Below are 25219 nucleotides of genomic sequence, written 5' to 3' on the forward strand. Positions count from 1 at the left end.
CATACACACAGCATACAGTAAACCATATACTGCCCAATGTTTGAATTGTCTATCACTGTATAGTTGTTGATATTTATACATTCTCTAAGACACACAATATCCTCTGTAATGGCAATCTTACCTTATCTCTTTAACAGCTCATCTCTATGTGTCGCTTCCCTCAATGATTTGGCAATAAAACTTGCTATAAGAGCATCCAAAAAGACTTTGTAGAAGAGGATATTAGATGGGCATGGTCATAATATAAGGTCTTTTTCAGATATGTTAAGCGCTAGAGGGCCATTAAAGACATAGAACCTTTGAAGGATTCCTCAGGGCAGATTCAGGTGGATTCCCAGAATGTGGTAGAGATTTTAAACGGTACTTTGTGTCAGTCTTCACTGCAGAAAATGATACTGAATTACCAATAATACATTGCAGAGGTAATGCTAAAATTGAAAACGTCAAAGTGGAAACTGATACAATCCTGAATTGAAGAAGGGATCTCAAAACAGATTGGGGATCCAGTGCTGACAATGTTCCCTGTAAGCTACAAGCACTGCCACGCAGTAACCCAAAAGTTACTGCGCAGGCTGCTCACAAGATGTTCCCTTTAAGATACCGCACATGCGCGGTTGCATAAAATAATTTAAAGGTACTGTGCATTTAAATGAACAGGCTACGCACACCACAGATAATTTAGAGCAGACATTGGTCCTGACCTCATTTACCTGAGGATGCTCAAAGAAATAGTGACATTGATCTGCAAGCCCCTTGCTAATTTACGGGGATCTGGTAATGTCACATGGGCCAGAGAGAGGTGACGGTGATGCTTATATTTAAAAAGAACACTAAGTTAAAACTGGAAATTACAGTCCCACTAGCTTGACTTTGATTATAGGCAAGTCATTAGAAGGGATCATTAGAGATACACTGTACACCTTGAAACAGCAGGAGTTACTAGAGAGTTCCAACATGTATGCTGTAATGGATGGATGTATCTCATCAATTTGAGGGAATTTCTTTGAGGAAGTAACTAAGTTGGTGGATGTAGGTAGCCTAGTTGACATTGTATATCTTAATTTTCAAAAAACCTTTGACAAGATACCATATAATAGGTTACTTCCTAAGATTATTCCTGTGTTACTACCAAGCAGGTTTTGGGTTTGATGTGGAATTGGATGCATTTTCATCGACATAAAATGGACATCAATGGTTTTGCGTGGTGTCTTGTCACTAGACTTAGCGTCATAGAGTCATTACTGCACAGAAGGAGGCCATTGAGTTCATGCCGACCCTTTGTCGGGCAATCCAGTCAGTCCCACCCACCTGCTATATCCCTGTAGTCCTGAAAATCTATTGATTTCAAATCCTGTAGGCATCAGTGTTCAAGCCATTGCTCTTCCACATCTTTATCAATGATCTGGATGAAGGGGTCAGGTCAGTAGTCCTCTTAATTATGCTTTCATAAGCCTCAAATACATCATCATACATGCACTTCATCCTCCCCACTCCTCACTGTTGAAATTATGGTTCATCATACTGCCTCCTACTCTGCAACAAAAACAAGAAATGCTGGAAATACTCAGCAGGTCCGGCAGCATCTGTGGAGAGAGAAACAGAATTAACGTTTCAGGTCACGATAAAGGGTCTGCCGGACCTGTTGAGTATTTCCAGCATTTCTTGTTTTTGTTTCAGATTTCCAGCATCTGCAGTATTTTGCTTTTATTATGCCTCCTACTCTAGTTCATTTCATACAGGGTCTCAAACATATGGAACTCCTTCCTGTCCTCAGCCTCCCCTTACTCCTAAAAGTAAGTAAAAGATAAATGTGATGGCAATTACTTTGCCCAGCCAATTATGATACACAATAGTTAGCTATTTACATTGACTTTGTCGTCACAGTAATATATAAAGGACAGTGAAAAATCAATCCCGAAAAATAATATAGTCGGTTGCTAACTGCTGCTGACTACTTTCCTTATGGATTCATTGGCCCTTTCCTTGTGTTACAATAAACTCCTATCAGTCCTGATACAAAGGAAATGGCTATGTTGCAATACTTGGTTGATACTCTTGTCAGGGATAGCAGGCTATGCCTAGTTATTCTCACTGTCGATTCCTTGTCCTTTTGAATTGCATTGTAGTGATGTGGGGGGACAAAAAGTGTATCTTTAATTTTACAATTATACAAGTTTATACAGACCTTAGTGCAGATTTTAAACATTTTACCTCAAACAGCGTTGTATTATCAAATATTGCGAAAGTGATGCTTGATAGATCATTATGCTGCTCCTCAGCTTTCTTGGACAACTCTGATGGCAGCACCAGCTCAACTTCAACATTCTGAACATCAGTGGTTTCTTCGCCTATCTGAACAACACAAAGAGAAACCATTTCGCCTATCGGATTGTTCAATTGTAATTTATAGATATAATAGATTTGGATTTGGATGTTTATGCTAAAGTACAAAGAAAAGTATCTTCTCTGATAATGCAGCATTCCCTCACCACCGCATTGAAGTTACTGCAATTATTCTGCGAAAAGGATGGATCGATCAAATAAATGTAAGTCTGGAAAATCAACCACCCAACAATATTGCTCTTTCTGCGACAACATCTGTTGTTTATATGGACAAAATCCAACAGGGCCTGTTCTTGTGAGAATGCGACAAATTTTTTCAGAGTTGTGAATGGGGAATGAGATCTAGCTATCGTCCTGAACTCAGCAGAACAAGGCCCTAGTTAAATCTTTGAACAGGGTAAAGCCTGTGAAACATTCTTCTGATTTCCAAAGTCCTACATTTATCACTTAATTGTTGAGGTATCTGTAGCTCTTGGGAAAGAAGGGAGGGTGACATTTTCATGGTACTTATATTATGGGGTAGCATCTTAGAATCTGCCTGTTTGGGGAACATGATCCATAGATTTGCAAAAAAATTACTGTCTGCTATTACTGCTCACTTTTCTCTGGATATCAGTTATGCTCACTCAGAGCCTATCATCTCTTCTAGATTATGGAATCAGCCTGTTGGGATTTCCATGTAGATCTGAATCAGTTTACTGTCTCTGACATTCTATTGGATAGGTCACAATATTCCCTTCTTGTTATATTTAGGGCGTTAAGAGAAACTGATGGTCCAGTCTTGAATCCCTGCATTAGCAATTTACTTGGAGGATAGGGGCTCTGCTGAAGGCATAGATGTGGATTTCAAGGTGTTTCAGCACCATGGCTAAGTGTCTGGAAGAGACTGGCTCCAGCCTATATTATGGTATATACACTCTGCAATCTACCATGGCTATTTTGAATGATGCTGCAGGCAAGTTCTCACAGCAGGAATCAACATTTGCATACATCAAAACTTTGGTGGAAGCTCAAATGTCTGCTATGCAGTCTCTGGTCTCCACCCTGGAGAGACAGGTGCCCACCTGGGACAGAGAGGCATCCACTTTGCACAGACTGGTGGACCATATAGATAGGGGCTTTGAAGCACCCACTTACCTTCTGCAGTCTGCTAGTCCTGTAAATTAGTGGAAGTGATGAGGCCCAACCCCATGGGATTGGCAGGGGAGATATGGATCTATTCCATTGAATGAACAGTCAAGGCAATTCTTAGAGACAAGAAGCTTAAGATGTTGAAGGGTCACAAAATAATACATTGTTTTACCAGAACACCAAATCCAGTGTATAATACTGTGGTAAAACTGTAGTCAGGATCGTACGATCACTTTATGGAAGTCACAGCATGGGGGGGGACTTCAAATCACAACACAAGTAATAGAACCATCCATTGAAAATATAGGGTAAATCCTATATGTGGTTGATGTGATGTACCTGGACTTCCAAAAGGCATTTGATAAAATGCCACATAACAGGCTTGTCAGCAAAGTTAGAGCCCATGGAATAAATGGGACAGTAGCAGCATGGATTTGAAATTGGCTGACTGACAGGAAACAAAAAGTAGTAGTGAATGGTTGTTTTTCAGTAGGAAGGTGTACAGTGGGGGTTCCCCAGGGGTCAGTGTTAGGACCCCTGCTTTTCTTAATATATATTGATAACCGAGACTTGGGTATACAGGGCACAATTTCAAAATTTAAAGATAACACAAAACTTGGAGATATTGTGAGCTGTGAGGAGAATATTGATAAATTTCAAGAGGACATCGACAGGCTGGTGAAATGGACAGACATGTGGCAGATGAAATTTAATACAGAAAAGTATGAAGTGATTCATTTTGGTAGGAAGAATGAGAAGAGGCAATATAATTTAAAAGGTACATTTCTGAAGGGGATGCAGGAGCAGAGGGACCTGGGGGTATATGAGCACAAATCATTGAAGGTTGCAGGACAGGTTGAGAAAGCGGTTAATAAAGCATATGGGATCCTGGGCTTTGTAAATAGTGGCATACAATACAAAAACAAGGAACTTACAATAAACCTGTATAAACACTTGTTCGGCCTCAACTGGAGTATTGTCTCCAGGTCTGGGCACCACACTTTCGGAAGGATATTAAGGCATAAAGAGAGTGCAGAAAAGATTCACGAGAATGGTTCCAGGGATTAGGAATTTCAGTTATATGGATAGGTTGGAGAAGCTGGGTCTGTTCTCCTTGGAGAAGAGAAGGTTGAGAGGAGATTTGATAGACGTGTTCAAAACCATGAAGGGCCTAGACAGAGTATTTATTTATTTAGAGATACAGCACTGAAACAGGCCCTTCGGCCCACCGGGTCTGTGCCGACCAACAACCACCCATTTATACTAACCCTACAGTAATCCCATATTTCCTATCACCTCCCTACACTAGGGGCAATTTACAACGGCCAATTTACCTATCACCTGCAAGTCTTTTGGATGTGGGAGGAAACCGAGTAGATCGAGAGAAACTGTTCCCATTGGTGGAAGGCTACCGAACCAGAAGACATTGATTTAAGATAACTGGCTAAAGAAGCACCAGCAACATGAGGAAAAACTTTTATAAGCAGCAATTGGTTAGGATCTAGAATGCACTGCCTGAGAGTGTGATGGAGGCAAATTCAATCGAGGCTTTCTAAAAAGAACTGGATAATTATCTGGAGAGAAAACATTTTCAGGGTTACGAGGGAAAGACAGGGGAGTGGAACGAGGTGAGTTGCTGTTGCAGAGAGCCAGCAAGGAGATGATGGGCCAAATGGCCACCTTTTATGCTGTAACCATTCTATGATTCATGCTAATGCACTTAGGAAAGTATACAGAAAAGTATCTTCTCCAGCAATGGAATAGAGGGTTATGTGTTCACAGAGTTGTGAGTAGCTGTTAAACAGAGTGGCAATGGGAGTGTAGGTATTCGGTGCAGAGGGGAAGGAGGTGCTCAGTGCTTTAAACCAAAGGGGCACCAGTAAATATATAATCAGTAATTATTTAGAGCTACAGACCTAAAATTAAAGTTAACTATATAGAAGGTACCAACATTAATGGGATCCAGATTGCATTAAATAAAAATCTGCTATATATAAATAATAAATAGATGCAAGGGAATACTAGATGAAAAACATATATAACATAAGTAGATAAGACTTTTGAGAAAAGTGATGGGACAACTGAGACCTGTTGCCTGCAATTCCTGTGCCATGTGGGAACTGCAGCATGCTTCATTTTTAAAAATTCTTTCATGGGATGTGGGCGTCGCTGGCAAGGCCAGCATTTGATGCTCATCCCTACCTGCCATTGACAACTGATTGGCTTGCTAGGCCATTTCAGAGAGCAGTTAAGACTCAACTACATTTCTGTGGGTCTGGAGTCACATGTAGGCCAGCCATCAGATTTCCTTCCCGAAAGTACTGTGTCTTGGATAACCCAATGTGCAGCAAGTGCCTCCAGTTACTGAACTCAAGCTCGGGGCTTCTGAGCTTGAAGAGCATCTGGATTCACTGCAGGGTATACAACAGGCTAGGAATTTCCTGGAGCACATGTTCCAGAAGGTGGTCACCCCACAGCTACAGTGTTCAGGAGGATAGTAAGTGGGTGCCCATCTAGAACGGTAGGATGACACAGGCAGTGTAGGAGTCAAATTGGTTTGCAGTGAGGGTGATGACTACCTTGGGAGATTGCAGTCCCTAGTTACATCCATGGCAGTGTGTGGTAAATGACTGCATGGGGGACAAACCAAAGTGTAGAAATGCAGTGGTCATAGGGCATTTGATAATCAGGGAGATAGACGTTTCTGCAACTGTCAATGTGAGTCTTGCATGACATGTTGCCACCCTGGTGCCAGAGTAAAGAACATCACTGAGAGGGTGCAGAACATTTTGAAGGGGAAGGGGAACAGTCATATAAATACTCTGGGTATAAGATCAGGTTAGAGGCTGGGAATTCTGTGGTGAGTACCTCACTTCCTGATTCCCCAACGCCTGTCAACCATTTACAAGGCACAAGTCAGGAGTGTGATGGAATACTCTCCACTTGCCTGGATGAGTGCAGCTCCAACAACACTTAAGAAGTTCAAAACCTTCCAGGACAAAGCAGCCTGCTTAGTTAGCACCCCATCCACCTACTTAAATATTCACACCCTCCACCACCAGTGCAAAATGGCAGCAGTGTGTACCATCTACAAGATGCACTTCAGCAACTCGCCAAGGCTCCTTGGCAACCCACGACCTCTACCACCTAGAAGGACAAGGGCAGCATATGTGTGGGAACAACACCACCTGCAAGTTCCCCTCCAAGTCACTCACCATCCTGAATTGGAAATATATACTGCCGCTCCTTCACTGTCCCTGGGTCAAAATCCTGGAACTCCCTTCCCAGAAGTGGGTGCATCTACACCACATGGATTGCAGCGATTCAAGAAGAAGACTCACCACCACTTTCTTAAGGGCAATTAGGGATCGGCAACAAATTCTGGCCTTGCCAGCGATGCTCACAACCCATGAAAGAATAAATTAAAAAATACAACCAAAAGTTGTGGTCCATGTAGATACCAATGACATAGGACAGAAAAAAGGTTGAGGCCCTGCAGTCAGAATTTCAGGAGCTCCAGAGAAAATTGAAGAGCAAGACCTTAAACCTATTAATCTTCTGAATTATTCACAGTGCCATGCACAAGTGAATATATGAATACTACAATAAGACACTTTAATGTATTTCTGAAGAAATGGTGCTGGAGGGAGAACTTCAGATTTCTGGGGCATTGGGACCAGTTTATGGCAGGAGGGACCTTATCATGGTAACAGGTTGCACCTTAACAGGGCTGGGACAAATGTCCTCATGGGAAGGTTAACTAATGCTGTGAGGGTGGGTTTAAACTAATTTGGCAGGGGTTGGGCAGCTGAATGAAACATTACAGAGAGGAAACATGATGCACAGAGCACTGGGAGAGACAAATAACACTAGTGTAAAGAATAGTTCAGCAATAGGAGGGATCAAAGAGGGACCAAATGTGATGGGTTGGAGCGCATATGCGTAAACACATGTAGCACAATAAATAATGTTAATGAGCAGCAGGCACAAGTTGTCATATGGTATTTTGATATAGTAGCAGTAGCAGAGACTTGGCTCAGAGAAGGACAGGTTTGGGAACTTAATATTCCTAGCTACAAGGTATTCAGGAAAGATAGGAAAGAAAAGAAAGGAGAGGAGGGTGGCAGTATTGATTGAAGGAACTATTATACCCCAGGAGAGGGATGATTTAATTGAGAGGTCAAAGACACAATCTATTTGGTTGAAATTAAGGAACGATAGGGGAGTTATTATGCTATTGGGTGTCGGCTATAGGCTACCAAATAGAGGAATAGATTTTAAGGCAAATTACAGAAAGATGCAAGAACTTCAGAGTAGTGATAATGAGAAACCTCAATTCTCCTAATTAAGACAGGGATAGTAACAGTGTAAATGACAAAGAGGGGCAGGAATTCCTCACATTGAACAGGAGAACTTTCTTGATCTATGTGTTTCTAGCCCAACGAGGAAGGAATTAGTGCTAGATCTAGTTATGGGGAATGAATTGGGCAAGTGGATCATGTTTCAGTGCGAGAGCATTTGGGTAACAGCGATCATAATATCATCAGGTTTAGAATAGTTATGGAAAACGGAAAGATCAGCCCCTCTCATGGTGACACCAGCGCCTCAAGAAGCCACTGAGGCAAAGGGGCTCATGCACACCTCCAGGCATCAGGCTACCAGAGGACAACCACCACAGTTATCAGAAGCCACAGAGCAGAGGGTTCAGCAGCCTGCCTCCACCTCAGCTGACAGCACAGGAGGAAGCACCATGTAGGAGCATCTGCAAGATCATGAAAAAGTCCACCTATCTGCACTTGGGTTTCACCGGTTTATATTTTGATATTAGATGCCACCTTGCCTTAAATGAATTCTGAGATGTTGCACCACTAAAAGTGTCCTTCACATTTTTTCAACACTACTGGAGATAAAGCAGCAGGAGCAAAGAGGAGATTCAAAAAGCGCCCCAAAAAATCAGAGGCCTGAGATAACGCTGCGGGAGTGGAGAGGAGGTTCGGAGCCAAATCAAACACAGGAGAAACAAAAATCAAGAAGTGACATCAGAATGTCATCACAATCAATGGAGAAAGAGAGAGAGACAGAGAGAGAGACAGAGAAAGGGGAAACAGAAAGCAAGCTGGGGTGAGTATCCTGGTAAGCTTTCAATTTAATCTAAGTTAATCAACTGTAAAGTAAGACTTGATAGATCCAATGGTCTAAAAAAATAAAGTGGATTTTAAAGTTTCATATATACTAGACCTGGTATTGTGCAACAAGATAGGATTAATTAATGACCTCATTGTGAAAGTGCCCCTAGGCAACAGCGATCATAATATGATTGAATTTTACATTCAGTTTGAGGGAGAGAAGAGTGGGTCTAAGACTAGTATTCTAAATTTAAATAAGGGCAATTATGAGGGCATGAAAGCAGAGCTAACAAAAGTGAACTGGCAAAGTAGGTTAAGGGATAGGTCAACAGAGATGCAGTGGCAGACATTTAAGGGGATATTTCAGAATACACAGAATAGATACGTTCCAACGAGAAAGAAAAATTCCAAGGGGGGAGTGGCATCAGTGGTTAACTAAAAAAGTTAAACATAGTATCAAACTTAAAGAAAAAGCATATAATTGCGCAAAGATGGGTGGCAGGTCAAAAGATTAGACAAAATATAAAAGGCAGCAAAGAATGACTAAAAGATTAATAAGGAGAGAAAAATTAGAGTATAAGAGAAAGCTGGCTAGAAATATAAAAACAGATAGTAAGAGTTTCTATAGATATGTAAAAAAGAAAACAGTTAACAAAGTGAGCTGGGGAATTAATAAGGGAAAATAAGGAGATGACAGATGAATTGAACAGGAATTTTGCATCGGGCTTCACCATAGAGGATACAAGTAACATCTCAGAAATAGCTGTAAATCAGGAAATGGAAGGGAGGGAGGAACTCAAGAAAATTACAATCACCATGGAAGTGGTAGTGAACAAATTGTTGGAGCTGTGGGCTTACAAGTCCCCGGGTCCTGATGGACTTCATCTTAGGGTCTTCAAAGAAGTGGCTAGTAGATAGTTAATGCGTTGAAATTCCCTAGATTTGGGGAAGCTTCTGTTACGACCAGGTGAGAAAGGTGTCTAGGGGTCCCTTTTAGTCTTCACCTGGTCTTATTGTAGCAGGTTTTATGTTTTTAAACACACTGTCTTGAGCTCCCCCTTGGCGAATCCTTGTTCACCGCTTTCCAATTCTAAGGCAAAGAAATGAGCGCAAACAGGCTTTCTTAGGTTTAAAGAAGAAAAGTGAAATTTATTAAAACTTAAACTCTAATTCAGGTAACGCCCATGGATACATGCTGTGCCCCACGCTTGCATGCATACGCGATATACACATGCAAATAGAGACAGAAAAGAGCAAAAGAAAAAATGGAGGGGTTTGAGGCAATCTCTGAAGATGGGTTTTTTGTTACTGTGCTTCAAGCTTGCTGTAGTCCTTAATTGTAGGTAGATCTTGCTTTTTGTTGGGGCCCAGTATTCTTCTTAAACCTTGCTCACTGTAGGAGACTTTTCTCACTTGGGATTCATATGTCTTCAATGGTTTCCAAAGCGAGTGAGAGAGATGAGAGTGACAGGAGAGGGGCGATGACAAGCCAGCCATGAGAGGTCTTTTCCAATCCAAGAGCAAACAGCTTTCTGAGTTCAATTTTAATTCCCCTAGTTGGCCAGCAGGTGGTCACGTGACCAACTTGTTTGACCAGGTCTCTTCTGTGTATTGGTACAGGGACTGGTTCCTTTGTTCCTACACTGTCTGCTTGGTTGAAAAAAAATGTCTTTCCAGCCAGGGACTTGGCAACCCCTTGTAATAGGCCCTCTTTTCTTCCCAGCAACAATTTTAAAATTTAATGTCCATATGTGTCTCATTCTTGGCAGGTGGGGGCCTGCATGACAGTTCCATTACAGTGGAAAATAGCCAATGTTACTCCTTTATTCAAAAGTGAGGGAGACAAAAAGCAGGAAACAACAGGCCAGTTAGCTTAACATCTATCTAAGGGAAAATGTTAGAAGCTATTGTTATAGCAGGACATTTAGAAAAATCAAAGGTAATCAGGCGGTGTCAATACGGTTTTGTGAAAGGGAAATCATGTTAAACCAATTTAGCGGAGTTCTTTGAAGAAGTAAAATGTGCTGTGGATAAAGGGGAACCGGTGGTTGTAATGTACTTAGATTTCCAGAAGGCATTTGTTAAGGTGCCACATCAAAGGTTATTGTGGAAAATAAAAGCTCATGGTGTAGGGGGTAACATTTTGGCATGGATAGAAGATTGGCTAGCTAATACGAAACAGAGGGTAAGCAAAAATAGGTAATTTTCTGGTTGGCAAGATGTAACAAGTGGTTTGCCACAGGGATCAGTGCTGGGGCCTCAACTTTTTACAAGCTAAATAAATGACTTGGATGAAGGCACCAAAGGTATGGTTGCTAAATTTGCTGATGACACAGAGATAGGTAAGAAAGTAATTTGTAAAGATGACATAAGGAAGCTACAAAGGGATATAGATAGGTTAAGTGAGTGGGCGAAGATCTGGCAAATGGAGTATAATGTGGGAAAATTTGCAATTGTCCATTTTGGAAGGAAGAATAAAAAAGAAGCATATTAACTAAATGGTGAGAGATTGCAGAGCTCTGAAATGCAGAGGGATCTGAGTGTCCTAGTGCGTGAATCGCAAAAGGTCAGTATGCAGGTACAGCATGTAATTAAGAAAGCGAATAGAATGTTATTGTTTATCGCGATGTGATTGAATACAAAAGTAGGGAGGTTATGCTTCAGTTATACAGGGCATTGGTGAGACCACATCTGGAGTACTGTGTACAGTACTGGTTTCCTTATTTAAGGAAGGATGTAAATGCATTGGAAGCAGTTCATTGGAAGTTAATGAGACTAATACCTGGAATGAGCGGGTTGTCTTGTGAAGAAAGGTTGGACAGGCTGGGCTTGTATCTGCTGGAGTTAAAGAGTAAGAGGCAACTTAATTGAAATATAATTGATTCTGAGGGGTCTTGACAGGGTGGATGTGGAAAGGATGTTTCCCCTTGTGGGAGAATCTAGAACTAGGGGTCACTGTTTAAAAATAAGGGGTCACCCATTTAAGAAAGCGATGAGAAATTTTTCTCTCTGAGGGTCGTGCTTCTTTGGAATTCTCTTCCTCAAAAGGCAGTACTAGCAGAGTCTTTAAATATTTTTAAGGCAGAGCTGGATAGATTCTTGACGTGCAAGGGGGTGAAAGGTTATCAAAGATAGGCGGGAATGTGTTGAGGTCACAATCAGATCAGCCATGATCTTGTTGAATGGCAGAGCAGGCTCGAGTGGCCGAGTGGCCTATTCCTTCTCCTAATTCATATGTTCGTATGTTAATCAAATGTCAGTAAGGGAATATTTAGGAGACAATGGACATAGCATCATAAGGTTTAGGGTAGCTATGGAAAGGACAAGGAGCAATTCAGTATAAAGATAATTAATTGGGGGAGGGCCAACTTCAATGGACTGAGAATGGATCTGGCCCACATAAATTGGAATCAAAGATTGGAAAGTAAAACTGTAACTGAACAATGGAATTATTTTAAAGAGGAGATAGTTCAGGTACAATCAAATTACTTTCCCACAAGGGGGTAAGGTAGAGCAAACAGATTCAGAGCTCCCTGAATGATGAAAGAGATAGAAAGTATGACGAAGCAGAAAAAGGGTGCTAACATTCAAGGGAATCTAAAAGTCTTCTATCGGCATATAAATAGTAAAAGGTGGTAAAAGAAGGGAATGGCTTAGCTCTAATTAAGATAATGTCCCCTTATTCTTGATTTCTTATTAGGGGAAATAGTTTCTGCATATTTACTGTATCAAAAACACTTAATATTTTAAACGCACCAATCAGATAACCCCTCAATCTCCTATAATCAAAGAAATACAAGCCAAGCTAATGCAATGTGTCCTGATAATTTAGCCCTCTAAGCCCCAGTATCATTCTGGTGAATCTGCCTTGCACCTGCTGCAAGGTCAATCCGTCCTGAAGTTTGGTGCTCAAAACTGAATGCAGTATTCCAGATGGGGTGTGACCAAATCTCTATGCAACTGAAGTGTAACTTACTCCGCTTTGTATTCCAACCCCCTTGAAATAAAGGAAAGAATTTCATTAGGCTTCTTGATTGCATTTTGTACCTATCTACTATCTTTTAGTGATTTCTGTTCTTCAATTAACAAATCTCTTTGCTTCTCTGCAGTCACTAATGTCGCACCATTTGAAAAATACTCTGATTTATTTTCTGAGGGTCCAAACAGCATTGCTTCCTCCTTGGCCACATTGACCTCCATTTGCCATAGTTTTACCCACTCATTTAATCTGTCTATGTCCCTTTGTAACTTCCTGCTCTCACCTCAATTGGCCTAAAGGCAGGTGGGCCGCCCACCATCTCCTTTGCCACTCCCAACCTGCTCCCCGGCAGTGGGGGTGGGCATAAAATTCTGGGCTCTGTCTCCTGTGTCCTAACCAATTTTCAATCCAAGTCAAAAGGCTGCCTCCAATTCTGTGCACTCTCATTTTTGCTAATAATTTCTTGTGTGGAAACTTATTGAATGCTTTCTGGAAGCCCATATAGATAACATCCATTGACACTCCTTTAACTACCTTGATAGTGACATCCTCATAAAATTTAACTAGGTTAATCAGACACGACTTACCCTTAATAAAGCCATGCTGGCTGTCTCTGATGAGCTCATATTTATTCAAGTGCTCACCCTATACCTAATATTAGACTCTATTAGCTTCCCCACAACTGAAATTAAACTGTGTTTGCCTGGTTACTCTCTCATACTCAAACAATGCAGTGATATTAACAAATTTCTAACCTAACAGCACAATTCCTAAATCAAAGAAGGCTTGAAAGATTGTGACTAACACTTCTGCAATTTCCTTACCTACTTTTTTTAATAGCCTGAGCTGGAAACCAGACGCTCCTGGAGACTTATCCATTCAAAGTCCTATTATTTGTTCTATTACCATTTTTAAAAACTTATATTGAATCTGATGTTCCTTCCCTTCATTTATTTTTAGTTGCCTTTTTATCATTGGCATTTCATCTTCTTCCTCTACTGTGAAAATGGATACAAAGTACTCATTTAATAAATCTGCCATTACTTTGGTGGTTTATTACAGTATCACCAGTGTCTGTCTTTAAAAGGCTCAAGCCTCCCTTACTCTCAATTTATTTATAAAAACGTTTACTATTATCTTGTTTATTTCTTGCGAGTTTCTTTAATTCCCTTTTTGCTGCTATTATTATTTAGTATTCATTTGTTGTTTTCTATTATTCTCCCAGTCCACTGGATTGCCACTGTTCTTGGCATTTGCATAAGCCATTTGCTTTAGTTTTGAACTCCATCATACCTGAACTTGCTACATCAATCAAGCAAATTTCCTGATTGATTTTGTCAGTTAGAGAGGAGTTTCCCCGATTTGTCCATTAGATTTTTCTGGGGCTTTTTTGTCTCTCCTTGCAGACAGCATTGTTCGGAAGTTGGTGGTTGATGTGTGAGGTTGCACTATCCACTGAATTGGGTGACATGATGGACCCGAAAGCCTTTCCTCACCCTTCCTTTTGTATGTTGATATTTATTCTCAATCTAGCAGGTGTACTGAATTTGGAACCATGTCTAATGCCTAGTCCATTGCACCACCCTATTTCCCGAGTCAGGCAATGTTACTGGCTGAGTATGCAGCTTGGGATGTAAATAGAAACCCTAAATCATGAAGAGTCCATAATTTTACCAAGCTAGGTGAAGCTAGTGATAGAGATAAATATCAACGGACCAAATGGTCTAAATCTCATTCAATTCCTTTTATGTTCATCGAAGCATGTTCAAATTTAAATGCATATTAAGAAAAAGATGCAAACATCAAATATGAGTTTTGAACTTGATATTAAATATGTTGGAAATCACATTAGATTGCTCTTACAAGGCAAACCTTCCTTTCTACCTTGTATACATTATCAACATTTAGATCAGAGACCTAAAGATTGGTTTTACATGTAGTTGTAGCATCACTAGGCATTGTTTGAGCAAAAATCACTTACCCAAGAGGAATTAGCACTTAGTTTTATTCCTCGAAATTGTGAGATGCAACTTTTTCTGGCATGAACTCTAAGTTGTGGATAGATTTGTGTGATGTTGGCCAATTCTAAAGCCCCAAACCTAAATGCCTTATTCAAGCATTTCCTGAGAAATCTGTAACAAGATAAGATATTAAAATATGTCAATGGTGAAATTATAGCTGTCTAGATTAATGAAAGTGCAACCAGTTATATGAGTCACAAAGAGCTTCATCCCTATTGACTTTTTCTTTGATCCTTTTCCCTTATTTTCTTACTTTGTGTTTCTGTCCACCCTCCCTCTTTGATCATCAGCACTATTTAAAATAACCAGCTGATGTTACATTCAACACTCACCAGCACTGGAGTATATTTAAACAGGCAAGTGGCTCTTGCATCAGTAGGTTCTAGCAAACAATGTATGATAACTGGTGAATTCAGGTGTAATGGACAAATTAACTGGATAAAAGTGATCTGCACTTTCTCCCAATATAACATACATTGTATCCTCACTATAATGGACATTTACCTGAATTTTATAAGCCCCTGATGTCATTTTTTTATTTCCAAAATATACTTTATTCATAAAAATCTGTAAAAATTACATTCCCAAACAGTTTTAAAACAGCACCAAGTCAAAAAATACAAACAGTGCAATGATCAGTTTCCTTCCATACAATTATGAGTTGCCTCACAACCCTTCCATTTCATTGTCATGCCATATACATTTTTAACATTTACAACACACAAAATTTTCCCAATATAGTTCGAGGGGTTTCCCATGAATCCAGCCCCTCAATTCAGCTTGGTGGGGGGACCTTACACTGTGGTCTTTCCCCATTGAACCTTTGCTGCGGCTGCCCAAGCTTTAGTGCATCCCTCAGCACGTAGTCCTGGACCTTGGAATGTGCCAGTCTGCAACATTCGGTCGTGGACAACTCTTTGCGCTGGAAGACCAGCAAGTTTCCGGCAGACCAAAGGGCGTCTTTCACCGAATTGATAGTCCTCCAGCAGCAGTTGATGTTTGTCTCGGTGTGCGTCCCTGGGAACAGCCCGTAGAGCACAGACTCCTATGTTACAGAGCTGCTTGGGATGAACCTCGCCAAAAACCACTGCACCTCTTTCCACACCTGCTTTGCAAAGACACATTCCAGGAGGAGGTGGGCAACCGTCTCTTCCCCACCACAGCCACCGTGGGGGCATTGTGCAGAGGGGGCGAGACTTCGGGCGTGCATGAAGGATCTGACGGGGAGTGCCCTTCTCACCACCAGCCAAGCTACATCTTGGTGCTTGTTTGAAAGTTCTGGTGATGAGGCATTCCGCCAAATGACTTTGGCGGTCTGCTCGGGGAACCATCTGACAGGATCCCCCATCTCCTTTTCCCGTAGGGCCTTGAGGACATTCCGTGCAGACCACTGCCTGATGGACCGGTGGTCAAAGGTGTTTTTCCGCAGAAACTGCTCCATGGAGGATAGGTGGTACGGCACGGCCCAACTGCATGGAGCGTTCCGCGGCAATGTGACCAGGCCCATCCTTCACAACACCGGGGACAGATAGAACCTCAGCACGTAGTGACACTTGGAGTTTGCATACTGGAGATCTCCACACAGCTTGATGCAGCCACACACGAAGGTGGTCATCAGGATGAGGGCCACGTTGGGTACATTTTTCCCACACTTGTCCAGAGATTTGAACATCGTGTCCCTCCGGACCTGGTCCATTTTAGATCCCCAGATGAAGCGCAAAATGGCTCGGGTGACTACCACAGCGCAGGAGTGGGGTATGGGCCAGACCTGCGCCACATACAGCAACAACGTGAGCGCCTCGCACCTGATGACCAGGTTCTTACCCACAATGGAGAGAGATCGCTGCCCGCACATGCCCATCTTTTGTCATACCTTGGCTACTCGCTCCTCCCAGGTTTTGGTGCATGCCCCTTCCGAACCATATCCCCAGCACCTTCAGGTAATCTGACCTGACGGTGAAGGGGACAAAGGATCGGTCAGCCCAGTTCCCAAAGAACATGGCCTCGCTCTTGCCGTGGTTAACGTTGGCTCCCAAGGGCAGTTCGAACTGGTCGCAGATGCTCATCAGTCTGCGCACGGACAGCGGATCCGAGCAGAAGACGGCGACGTCATCCATGTACAGGGAGGTTTTAACCTGAGTGCCTCCGCTGCCTGGGATTGTCACCCCTCTTATGCTCGCATCCTTCCTAATAGACTCAGCAAAGGGTTCAATACAGCAAACAAACAAGACCGGGGACAGAGGACAGCCCTGTCTGACTCCAGATTTGATCGGGAAACTTTCCGATTCCCACCCGTTGATTGAGACTGCGCTACTGATGTTTGTGTAGAGCAGTTTGATCCAATTGCAGATTCCCTCCCCAAACCCCATTTTGGAAAGTACGTCCATCATGTAGGTGTGCGATATCCTGTCAAAAGCCTTCTCCTGCTCCAGGCTGATGAGGCAGGTGTCTACCCTCCTGTCCCGTACGTAGGCGATCGTATCCCTGAGTAGCGTGAGACTATCAGAGATCTTCCTGCCGAGTACAGTACAGGTCTGATCGGGGTGGATCACCAACTCCAGAGCAGACTTGACTCGAGTGGCTATGACTTTGGACAGAATCTTGTAGTCAACATTAAGCAGTGAGATGGGCCGTCAATTTCTGATTTCTGCCCTCTCCCCCTTCCGCTTGTAAATGAGGGTGTTGATGCCTTTCCTCATGGATTCTGACATGCTGCCGGCCAGGAGCATACTCTCGTATACTTCCAGCAGGTCCGGGCTGACCCAGTCCCACAGGGCCGAATACAACTCAACCGGAAAGCCGTCGCTTCCGGGAGTTTTACTCATCTCGAAGGACCCGACGGCCTTTGTCAGCTCGTCCAGAGTTAGCGGCTTGTCCAGTCTCTCCCTCCTGCTGTCATCTAAGACCTCTGTGACCTCTAAGGACTGGGAGGCTCTGCTGTCTGTGGGCTTCGCGTCATACAGCCCAGCATAAAAGGATTTGCTGATCCTTAGTATGTCGGACTGCGAAGACGTTACCGAGCCATCTTCTTCCTTCAGGCTACTGATAACAGAGTTCTCTCTGTGTACCTTTTGGAAGAAGTAACGCGAGCACGTCTCATCCTGCTCGATGGAGCGGACTCTGGACCGGAAGATGATCTTGGAGGCCTCCTTGGCAAAGAGTGAGGCCTGCTGGCTCTTCACCACTTGGAGGTCCTCCTTGACCTCGACCCCCATTGACTGCAACCGGAGCAGATTTTGCATACTTTTCTGGAGTCAGGACATTTCCCTCTGTCTCTCTCTCGCCCTCTGAACGCCTTTGTGGATGAAGAACCTCTTGATGTTCTCCTTAATCACTTCCCACCAGTGAACTGGAGACTCAAAGAGGGGTTTCACGGTCATCCAAACTTTGTAATCCCTTTTGAGTTCCTCAACATTCTCTGGGGTCAGCAGTGTAGCATTGAGCTTCCACGTCCCCCTGCCAACCCGCTGGTCGTCCTGTAAGTGACAGTCGGCCAGTAAGAGGCAGTGGTCGGAGAAGAACACCGACTTGATGTCGGTGGATCCGACCGTGACGGCACGGGACACAAACAGGAAGTCAATCCTGAAACGGGCAGACCGTCTGATCTTGACCATGTGTATCTGCGCTGCGCTCCGTCTGCAGGTTTGCTGAAGACGTCATGCAGTTTGGAATCTTTAACTGTTTCTACTAGGAATCTGGACGTAGCGTCCAGTTTGCTGTTGTCACTGCCGGATCGTCCAGCCGCATCGATGATGCAGTTGAAGTCACCGCCTAGGATGACCAGCCTGGACGTCGCCAGCAGCAGTGGGAGCTGCTGGAAGATGGTCAGCCGCACGCTGCGTTGTACCGGGGCGTACACGTTGATCAACCGGAGCGGAGCGTTGTTGTACATTACGTCTGCTACCAGGAGGCGACCGCCCACCACCTCCTTAACTTTGGAGATGGTGAAGTTACCTCCCCGCAGCAGAATACCCAGGCCGGAGGAACGGCAATCATTACCCCCTGACCAGATCGATGGCCTGTGGGACCACCATCGCGACCACTGCCTGTAGGTGCTGAGGTGTGGTATTCCACACTCCTGCAGAAACAGTAGGTCGGCTTTGACTTTGGCGAGGTAATCCAAGGTTGAAACACATCGCGTAGTGGATTTAATGCTATGCACATTAATGGAAGCAATTCTTACACCCATTTAAAAAAGTTAGTTGTTGCTTCCCATACCATTTGTCCTTGCTAGTCCCAGTCCTTCAGGATGTTCCTGCATACCCATCGTGTGCGCAAGCTGTTTCACGTTGGTTGGGTTCAGAAACCCCTCCTGGTTTTTCATGCAGGGGTCGTTCTGCTGGGGTGACCTCAGGGGGGCGGGTCTTGTAGGCAGCAAAGATTGGATTATCCTCTGCTGCTTCCATCTGTTCCTCCTCGAAAACATCACTGCCCTCGGCTTCCCGGAGCTGAGGTGCGCCAGACACGTCTTTGCTCTCAGTGTCCCGGAGCTGAGATGCGTTGGCCACGTCGTTACGTGTGGCGCTTTGGGGTTGGGGCACGCCGGGCCCATCACAGCTTCCCGTGCCCGGGGGCTGGGGGGCTTTAACTTCCATCTCCTTGGAGTTCTGCCGCCTCTTTTGAAGGGGCTGTCGTTCCAGCATTCCCCCGTCCAGTGAAGAGGAGCTGTTGCAGTCTGATTCAGAAGGTAGCCTCCTCTTGCCACTGGTTTGCGTGGTGGCCTGTTCCGCTTTTGGAGGTTTTTTCTTTGTGGTTTTCCTTTGTACCACTTGTCACTGACCTGTTTGTCCATCTGCTGCCTCCTCCTCCATTGATTCTGTCTGTGGAGGAGGGGTTTCCGGGCGCAGGGTAGGTGCTTGGTCGCTGGTTTCAGCTGCCTCCCCTTCCTTCTCCTTCTCATATTGAAGTTCCTCACTGCGGAGAAGATTGCTGGTCTCCTTTTGCACGCCTTCGTCGAATCTTTTAACTTCCATTGAAGGGCATGAAGCCTTTGTAAAATGGTGCCAGCGCCTGTGTGGTGGCACCGGACACCATTGCCAGGGACGAAGCGCCCACCCATTCTACATCATCAGGGGCGGGCATTCCGCTCCCACCATGTTAATGAACTGCCACGCGAAATATCACGGCAGCTCTGTGGCGCACGGCTCAAGCGTGCGCTGCGTACTTTTGCCATCTCGCCACTGAGAACGGTGGCAAATGAAATTCCAAGAACGGTGGAATGCTACTAAAATTCAGCCCTTGGAGTCAGGCATGATTTTTTTCATTTGTTTTCTTTGGAAGGAGGCTGAATCTTTTTTGCTCAACAAGCGGCAGCTGTCAGAATTAGGCAATTAATTTTTTTTCCAGATTTTCTTCCTCTGCTCAGCTCCAATACTGTACCCTGACCTCCATACAGAGAAGCCGATGTGATGTTTTAATTTCCCTTACCAGCCATTAGTATGGCCCCTGCATGAGGCAAGCAATTTGCATGTCATAGTGAAGATCCCATATCAGCACAGAGCTGCCATTTCCTTCCAATAATAACTCTGTCTTTTTATGAAAAGTGGAACCTTTTATTCTATGTCTTACTGCAGAACCATTACCCAGCTTTGTCCTTTTAAGTAGATTTGCAATGCACTCTACTGATTCAATAAGTTACAATATTTCAAACGCTTGGATTTGACAGCATTGATAGCATAAAATGACAAGAAAATTTACAATCCTACGTGTTAGTAGCCTCATTAAACAGAGATAATGCTGAGAGGCATTCATATCATAGGAGTTGAGTTAATAGGAGATGGAGAGTTCTCCTTCTGTTAGTGTTTATACCCTGGAATGCAGCTATCAAGAACGAATGGTATCACAGACCCACAAAAATGTAGGTCCACAAATGTGCTGTCAAGGAGCCAGTTACAATTAAGTAAACAAGGGGAGTTAGATGCGACAACTGGGTCTCCACATTCCACTAAAGGAAGGCCCTTGCATCCTTATCCCATTGTGATGTGAGAGAATACCCAACAGTCATTGATGACCACTGATCATTCCTACAGTTCCCTGGCTGCAGCCGAATTCCCTTTCCCACTTGCTGGCCAGGTAGTCAATCTGGCCATGTTTTTGGTGGGACTCTCCAAATATTTATTGAAATGAGGCCCTGCTGTTAAGATTGGCAGGACTTCTATGATCTCGACCCATTACTGGGCTACTGCACATGCTTCCCTCGCCCCAGTGAAAATGGAGGTCAGAGTGTAAGGAAGGCATTTGACTGCAGGGAGCATCTTATCATGCTTAATTGTGTCCTCTTCCCACATTAATAAACATCCAACAGGGTTCATTGCATAGTGGTCAGGTGCAGGAAACCTGATCGATATTTCTGCCCCATCCAGTCGCACCAATGGGGGCATTTGTACTAGGTCCACTGCTGCTCAGACTGAGACGAGCTAACTCCGGACAGCCTAGAGATCAAATATGGTTCCTTCTTACTTTGTGTCATTCAGGGCCTCACTGCATGGTGCATTTACCAACTTGGCTAGGAATGATCTGTATTTTAGAATTTTTGAAACAAGTTGTTGAAAGTACGACAGATCATGAGAACAAAATCTATAAGTGGTCTGTTCCACTCAGATCTCAATTCAGTCTTTAACTGTTAACTCAGGTTATATTTCCTGATTGTACAGCACTGTAAAACAGGCTCAAGCCACATAAACGTACTTCTGACTTTCTTTGTTATCTTTGCAAAATGTGTTCTGCTTGTTGGCAAATGTGTCAGATCCGACTCCTCTTACAGCTTCTGAAATAAAATGATAAAAAGTTGATTTAATCTTTTGAAAGTAACTGACATTCTCTTTTTCTTATTTCTTCCTTTATAAACAATGGTTAAACTGGTCAAACACTCTTTAAGTAAAAGTGGCTCTGTAGCTTAAAAAGCTGTGTTTAACTCATGATATGAAATGCCAAACCAGAGTGTGCCCGGGCATGCTAACAATTGCTTAAAAGCAGTTTATCACCATGCATCAAATTCCATTAAGACACCATGGACTGGAAATTCCATGAGGGAGTGGTGGGGCAGGGGAGTGGGTGCATTTTTACTGATCTCCTACCATAACTCCAACTTACATCACATGGTTACAAGGTTTTTGATAGGAGAAGGACATTCAGCCCATCTTAATTCATTACATGGAGTTACATCAAGTTCCGTTGAGCGTCCATCATGGAAACAGGCCATTCAACCCAACTGGTGTTTATACACCACATGATTCTTCTCCTACCTTCTTCATCTAACTCTATCAGCAGAACCTCCCATTCCTTTCTCCCTTATTTGGTTAATTCGCTTCCCCTTAAATGCATTTATGCTATTTGCCCCAACTATTCCTTGTGGTAACAAGTTCCACAATCTTATCACTCTTTGGGTAAAGAAGTTTCCCTTGAATTCCCTTTTGAATTTTCAGTGACTATCTTATGCTTATGGCCTCTATTTTTGGACTCCTGCACAATTGGAAACCTATTCTCCATATCTACACTTCCATACTGATAAGGTGGATAGGGAACAGATAGGGTAGAGAGAAAGAAACTATTTCTGTTGGTTGGGAAGTCAAGGTCCCAGGGGCATAGTCTCAAAATTAGAGTCAGACTTTCAGGCGTGAAATTAGGAAACATTTCTACAGACAAGGGTGACAGAAGTTTGGAACTCTCTTCTGGCACAGCAATTGATGCTGATCAATTATAAATTTTACATCTGATATTGACAGATTTTTGTTATACAAAGCTTTAAAGGATATGGGGCAAAAGCAGGTATATGGAATTAGGTTGTGTGAAGGAAGTCAAGGACAGATTTTTTTCTCTGTTTAAAAACTAAGGGGGTTTGAGTACCTTTAAGACTGAAAGCAGTTTGTGTAAAGACTGGCTGGAACTGGTTTGATCCAGCAGACCAGCGAAGCATGCTCTCCTTGAAGGAAAGATTTGTCTCTCTCTCTCTCTCTCTCTCTCTCTCAGCAGGAAATCTACATTGGCCTACAGACTGACTTTCGCCTAAAGAGGAAAAGACCCCTGGAAAGGAATATTTGCATTGTTAGAGGTAGGGAATTTATTTTTACTTCCAGTCTTTAAGAAGTCTTTGCCACAGGAGTAACCTTCTGTTGCCTTTCGTGTTGCTGGGAGTTCTGGACTTCTCAATAAAGTTTCTACTGATAGACTGCTAATTCAAAATCTAAATAGATCTGTTGCTATACTCCTTGTTGAAATATCTGTGTGGTGCCTGCTGCAGCCAAAGTGCCTTGAATGCCTATCAATTACAGACTGTTCATCAAACTCACCTGGAGGCATTGAGTGACATCTGACTATTCAACTCTGGGATACCTCACTGCTCTGGGAAAGCGGCCCACCAGGACTTACAACCCAGTTATTTTTATTATTCCCAAGAAACAGCTCTAATTTAAGACATTATTTTTAAAACCAGTTATCTGTTGGTTTTTGAATGTATGCATGTGTGCCTGAGGGTTAGGAGGAATAAGAAGTTATAAAATCTTTTTAGACATAGATTTATCTCAGTATTGTTTAAGATTTAGTTTATTAATAAATTGTTAAGATGTTGCTGTTTAAAGATACCTGATTTGGTGTGTTTTATTTTGGCGGTTAATAAAGTGTTTAATGTGGCTTATTTCCAGTAGGTGGGAAACTTTAATAATATGTTGTGACCTGTGGAGTAATGGGACTGAATTAACAGTGCATTACTCCTGCCTCAGTCATAACAGTTGCAGATGAGTCATAATCGCATTGAATGGCAGAACAGGCTCAAGGGGCTAAATGAACTACTTCTGTTCTTATACTCCCATGTTCCTCTGTTCCCAGTTTCTCTGGGTAGGATTTTCCTGTGGGCTTCTAAACCCTGCGGTCTGGTTGAAACATGGGTCCGAAACCCATACTGTGTGGGAAACAGTCACTCTATGTTTTTCCTCAGGGCGGCCATTTAATAGGTGGGGGGAGGGGGGTGTTGGTGGGGGTGGGCTCATCGTCCAATTAAGGACAGCGGGTGGCTCTCAAAGTTGGAAGGTCAATCACAGACCTTACAGCTTGAAAGAAACAGCAGGCTGCAATAGAAGGTAAGTAAGCGAGAGGGTGCTTCAAGATGGAGGTGCCCTCTCTCCAAATGGGGGGTGGAGTTCCGGCTCTTACACAGTCAAAGGATATTGATCACCACTATTGTCCAGACTAATCTTGTTAATTGAATCAAGTAGCACCCCATTGTCTCTCCATTCATGTCTCTCTGAATGCAAATATACAACCATGTTTCAGCCGCTCAGCTCTGTTTTATTTTAAACAAGTTGCTTGCAACGTCCAGTAAAAAAGTTTCAAGTAGTGTCCCAAATGACAAAATTAATGTTTCCATTTGGCAGGTGTTATTTCTGTCACACTGATAATTAATATGTAATCTGTAAACTAAATATATTGACTATGATTTGTCTGTTATTTCATGCTTAATTTATGTTCATAATGGTTTGATAAAGCAAATGATTATAAAAATGGAATCATATCAATTTGGTTGTTTTATTGGGGGGGGGCGGTCATTCAGTAAATTTGGTTCTTTTGGTTAGTTGATCTCCACAGAGATCATAGCACAGCCATCTGTTCGTCATGGTTCAATGTGCAATTGCTTCAAGATATCTGCTCACAAAATTCAGTTCTGTAGCGCCTGTCTTTTCTGTGTTACGATTGCCAGAATGGCATCCGTATCTTGCGCATGCATTTCTGGTGCTGGCTGTATTGGCAATCCTCTCCCTAGTTGTAGCAATATTTAGTTTCAATCCATGATGATTCACACAGGTTAACATGAGCCTCGCACTACCATTGGCGTCTTCGCTAACCTAGAAGTCTAGTAATACCCAGTTGCCCTTGTTAACAGCCATACTACTCTCAGCTTTAATCAGCTTCTGTTCCTTTCTCTCTCAAGCCACAGTTGTTTGGTTCAAGATGTCACCATTTGTTCAATATTAGCAATCTTATCTCTGAATCACAGTTTGTAGCGTCAGGCCTCACTCGGAAGACTTAAGCAACCGTCCTCAGCTGACATTTCAGTGCTGTAGTGAGGGAATCAATTATTTCTTTGCTAATCATGGATCATTGCTGTGCAAAAACTGGCTGCCATTTTTCCCTATATTGTAACAGTGACAATACTTCAAAAGTACTTCATTAGCTGTAATATGCTTTAGGACCGACTTGGGTTGTGGAAGGTGCTTGATAAATGAAACATTGCTCTCTGTCTCTAACACTCTCTACCTCCCCCTTTTTCCCCTCAAAAATTGTCACATCTTTTCATCTTTTTGTTGTTTCCAGTCAATAAGGTAACGGAACAAAAAGAAAGCAGACATTTCTAATAACATTTAAAAATTACATTACTCACCATTGCTGTTCGGACATTTACGATTGTTGTTGCATGGTTTATCTGTAAAAATAAAAAGAAACAGCTGTAAATGTTGGAAACCTTAAATAAACGCTTTGTTTGGTCAGGCTCTCCCTTTTTGAGACAGTTCCTAACGAAGAGTGGAACTAAAAACTCAGGGATGGGGGGGGGGGGGGGGCGGGGGGGAGACAGAACGAGTTGAAACCAGAAAAGAGACAAAGTCATCGGACCGCAGTCATCTCCCAAT

At 43.0% G+C, this 25219-nt stretch overlaps 1 protein-coding gene across 6 annotated transcripts in view; it reads right to left on the reverse strand.

The window, feature by feature from the left end:
- The window catches only part of LOC137379034 (adhesion G-protein coupled receptor G1-like), a 111654-nt gene that overhangs the window by 39079 nt on the left and 47356 nt on the right, over window positions 1-25219 (reverse strand). For all 6 annotated transcript variants that reach the window (XM_068049623.1, XM_068049621.1, XM_068049622.1 and 3 more), the window contains 4 exons: window positions 24973-25014; window positions 21288-21366; window positions 14561-14711; window positions 2212-2352 (listed from right to left, as the gene is read on the reverse strand). In XM_068049623.1, the coding sequence (XP_067905724.1) occupies window positions 2212-2352; window positions 14561-14711; window positions 21288-21366; window positions 24973-25014 (413 nt within the window). The remainder of the gene's footprint in view (window positions 1-2211; window positions 2353-14560; window positions 14712-21287; window positions 21367-24972; window positions 25015-25219) is intronic.

This window comes from Heterodontus francisci, chromosome 17 (genome assembly GCF_036365525.1).
Source record: "Heterodontus francisci isolate sHetFra1 chromosome 17, sHetFra1.hap1, whole genome shotgun sequence".
NCBI lineage: Eukaryota > Metazoa > Chordata > Chondrichthyes > Heterodontiformes > Heterodontidae > Heterodontus > Heterodontus francisci.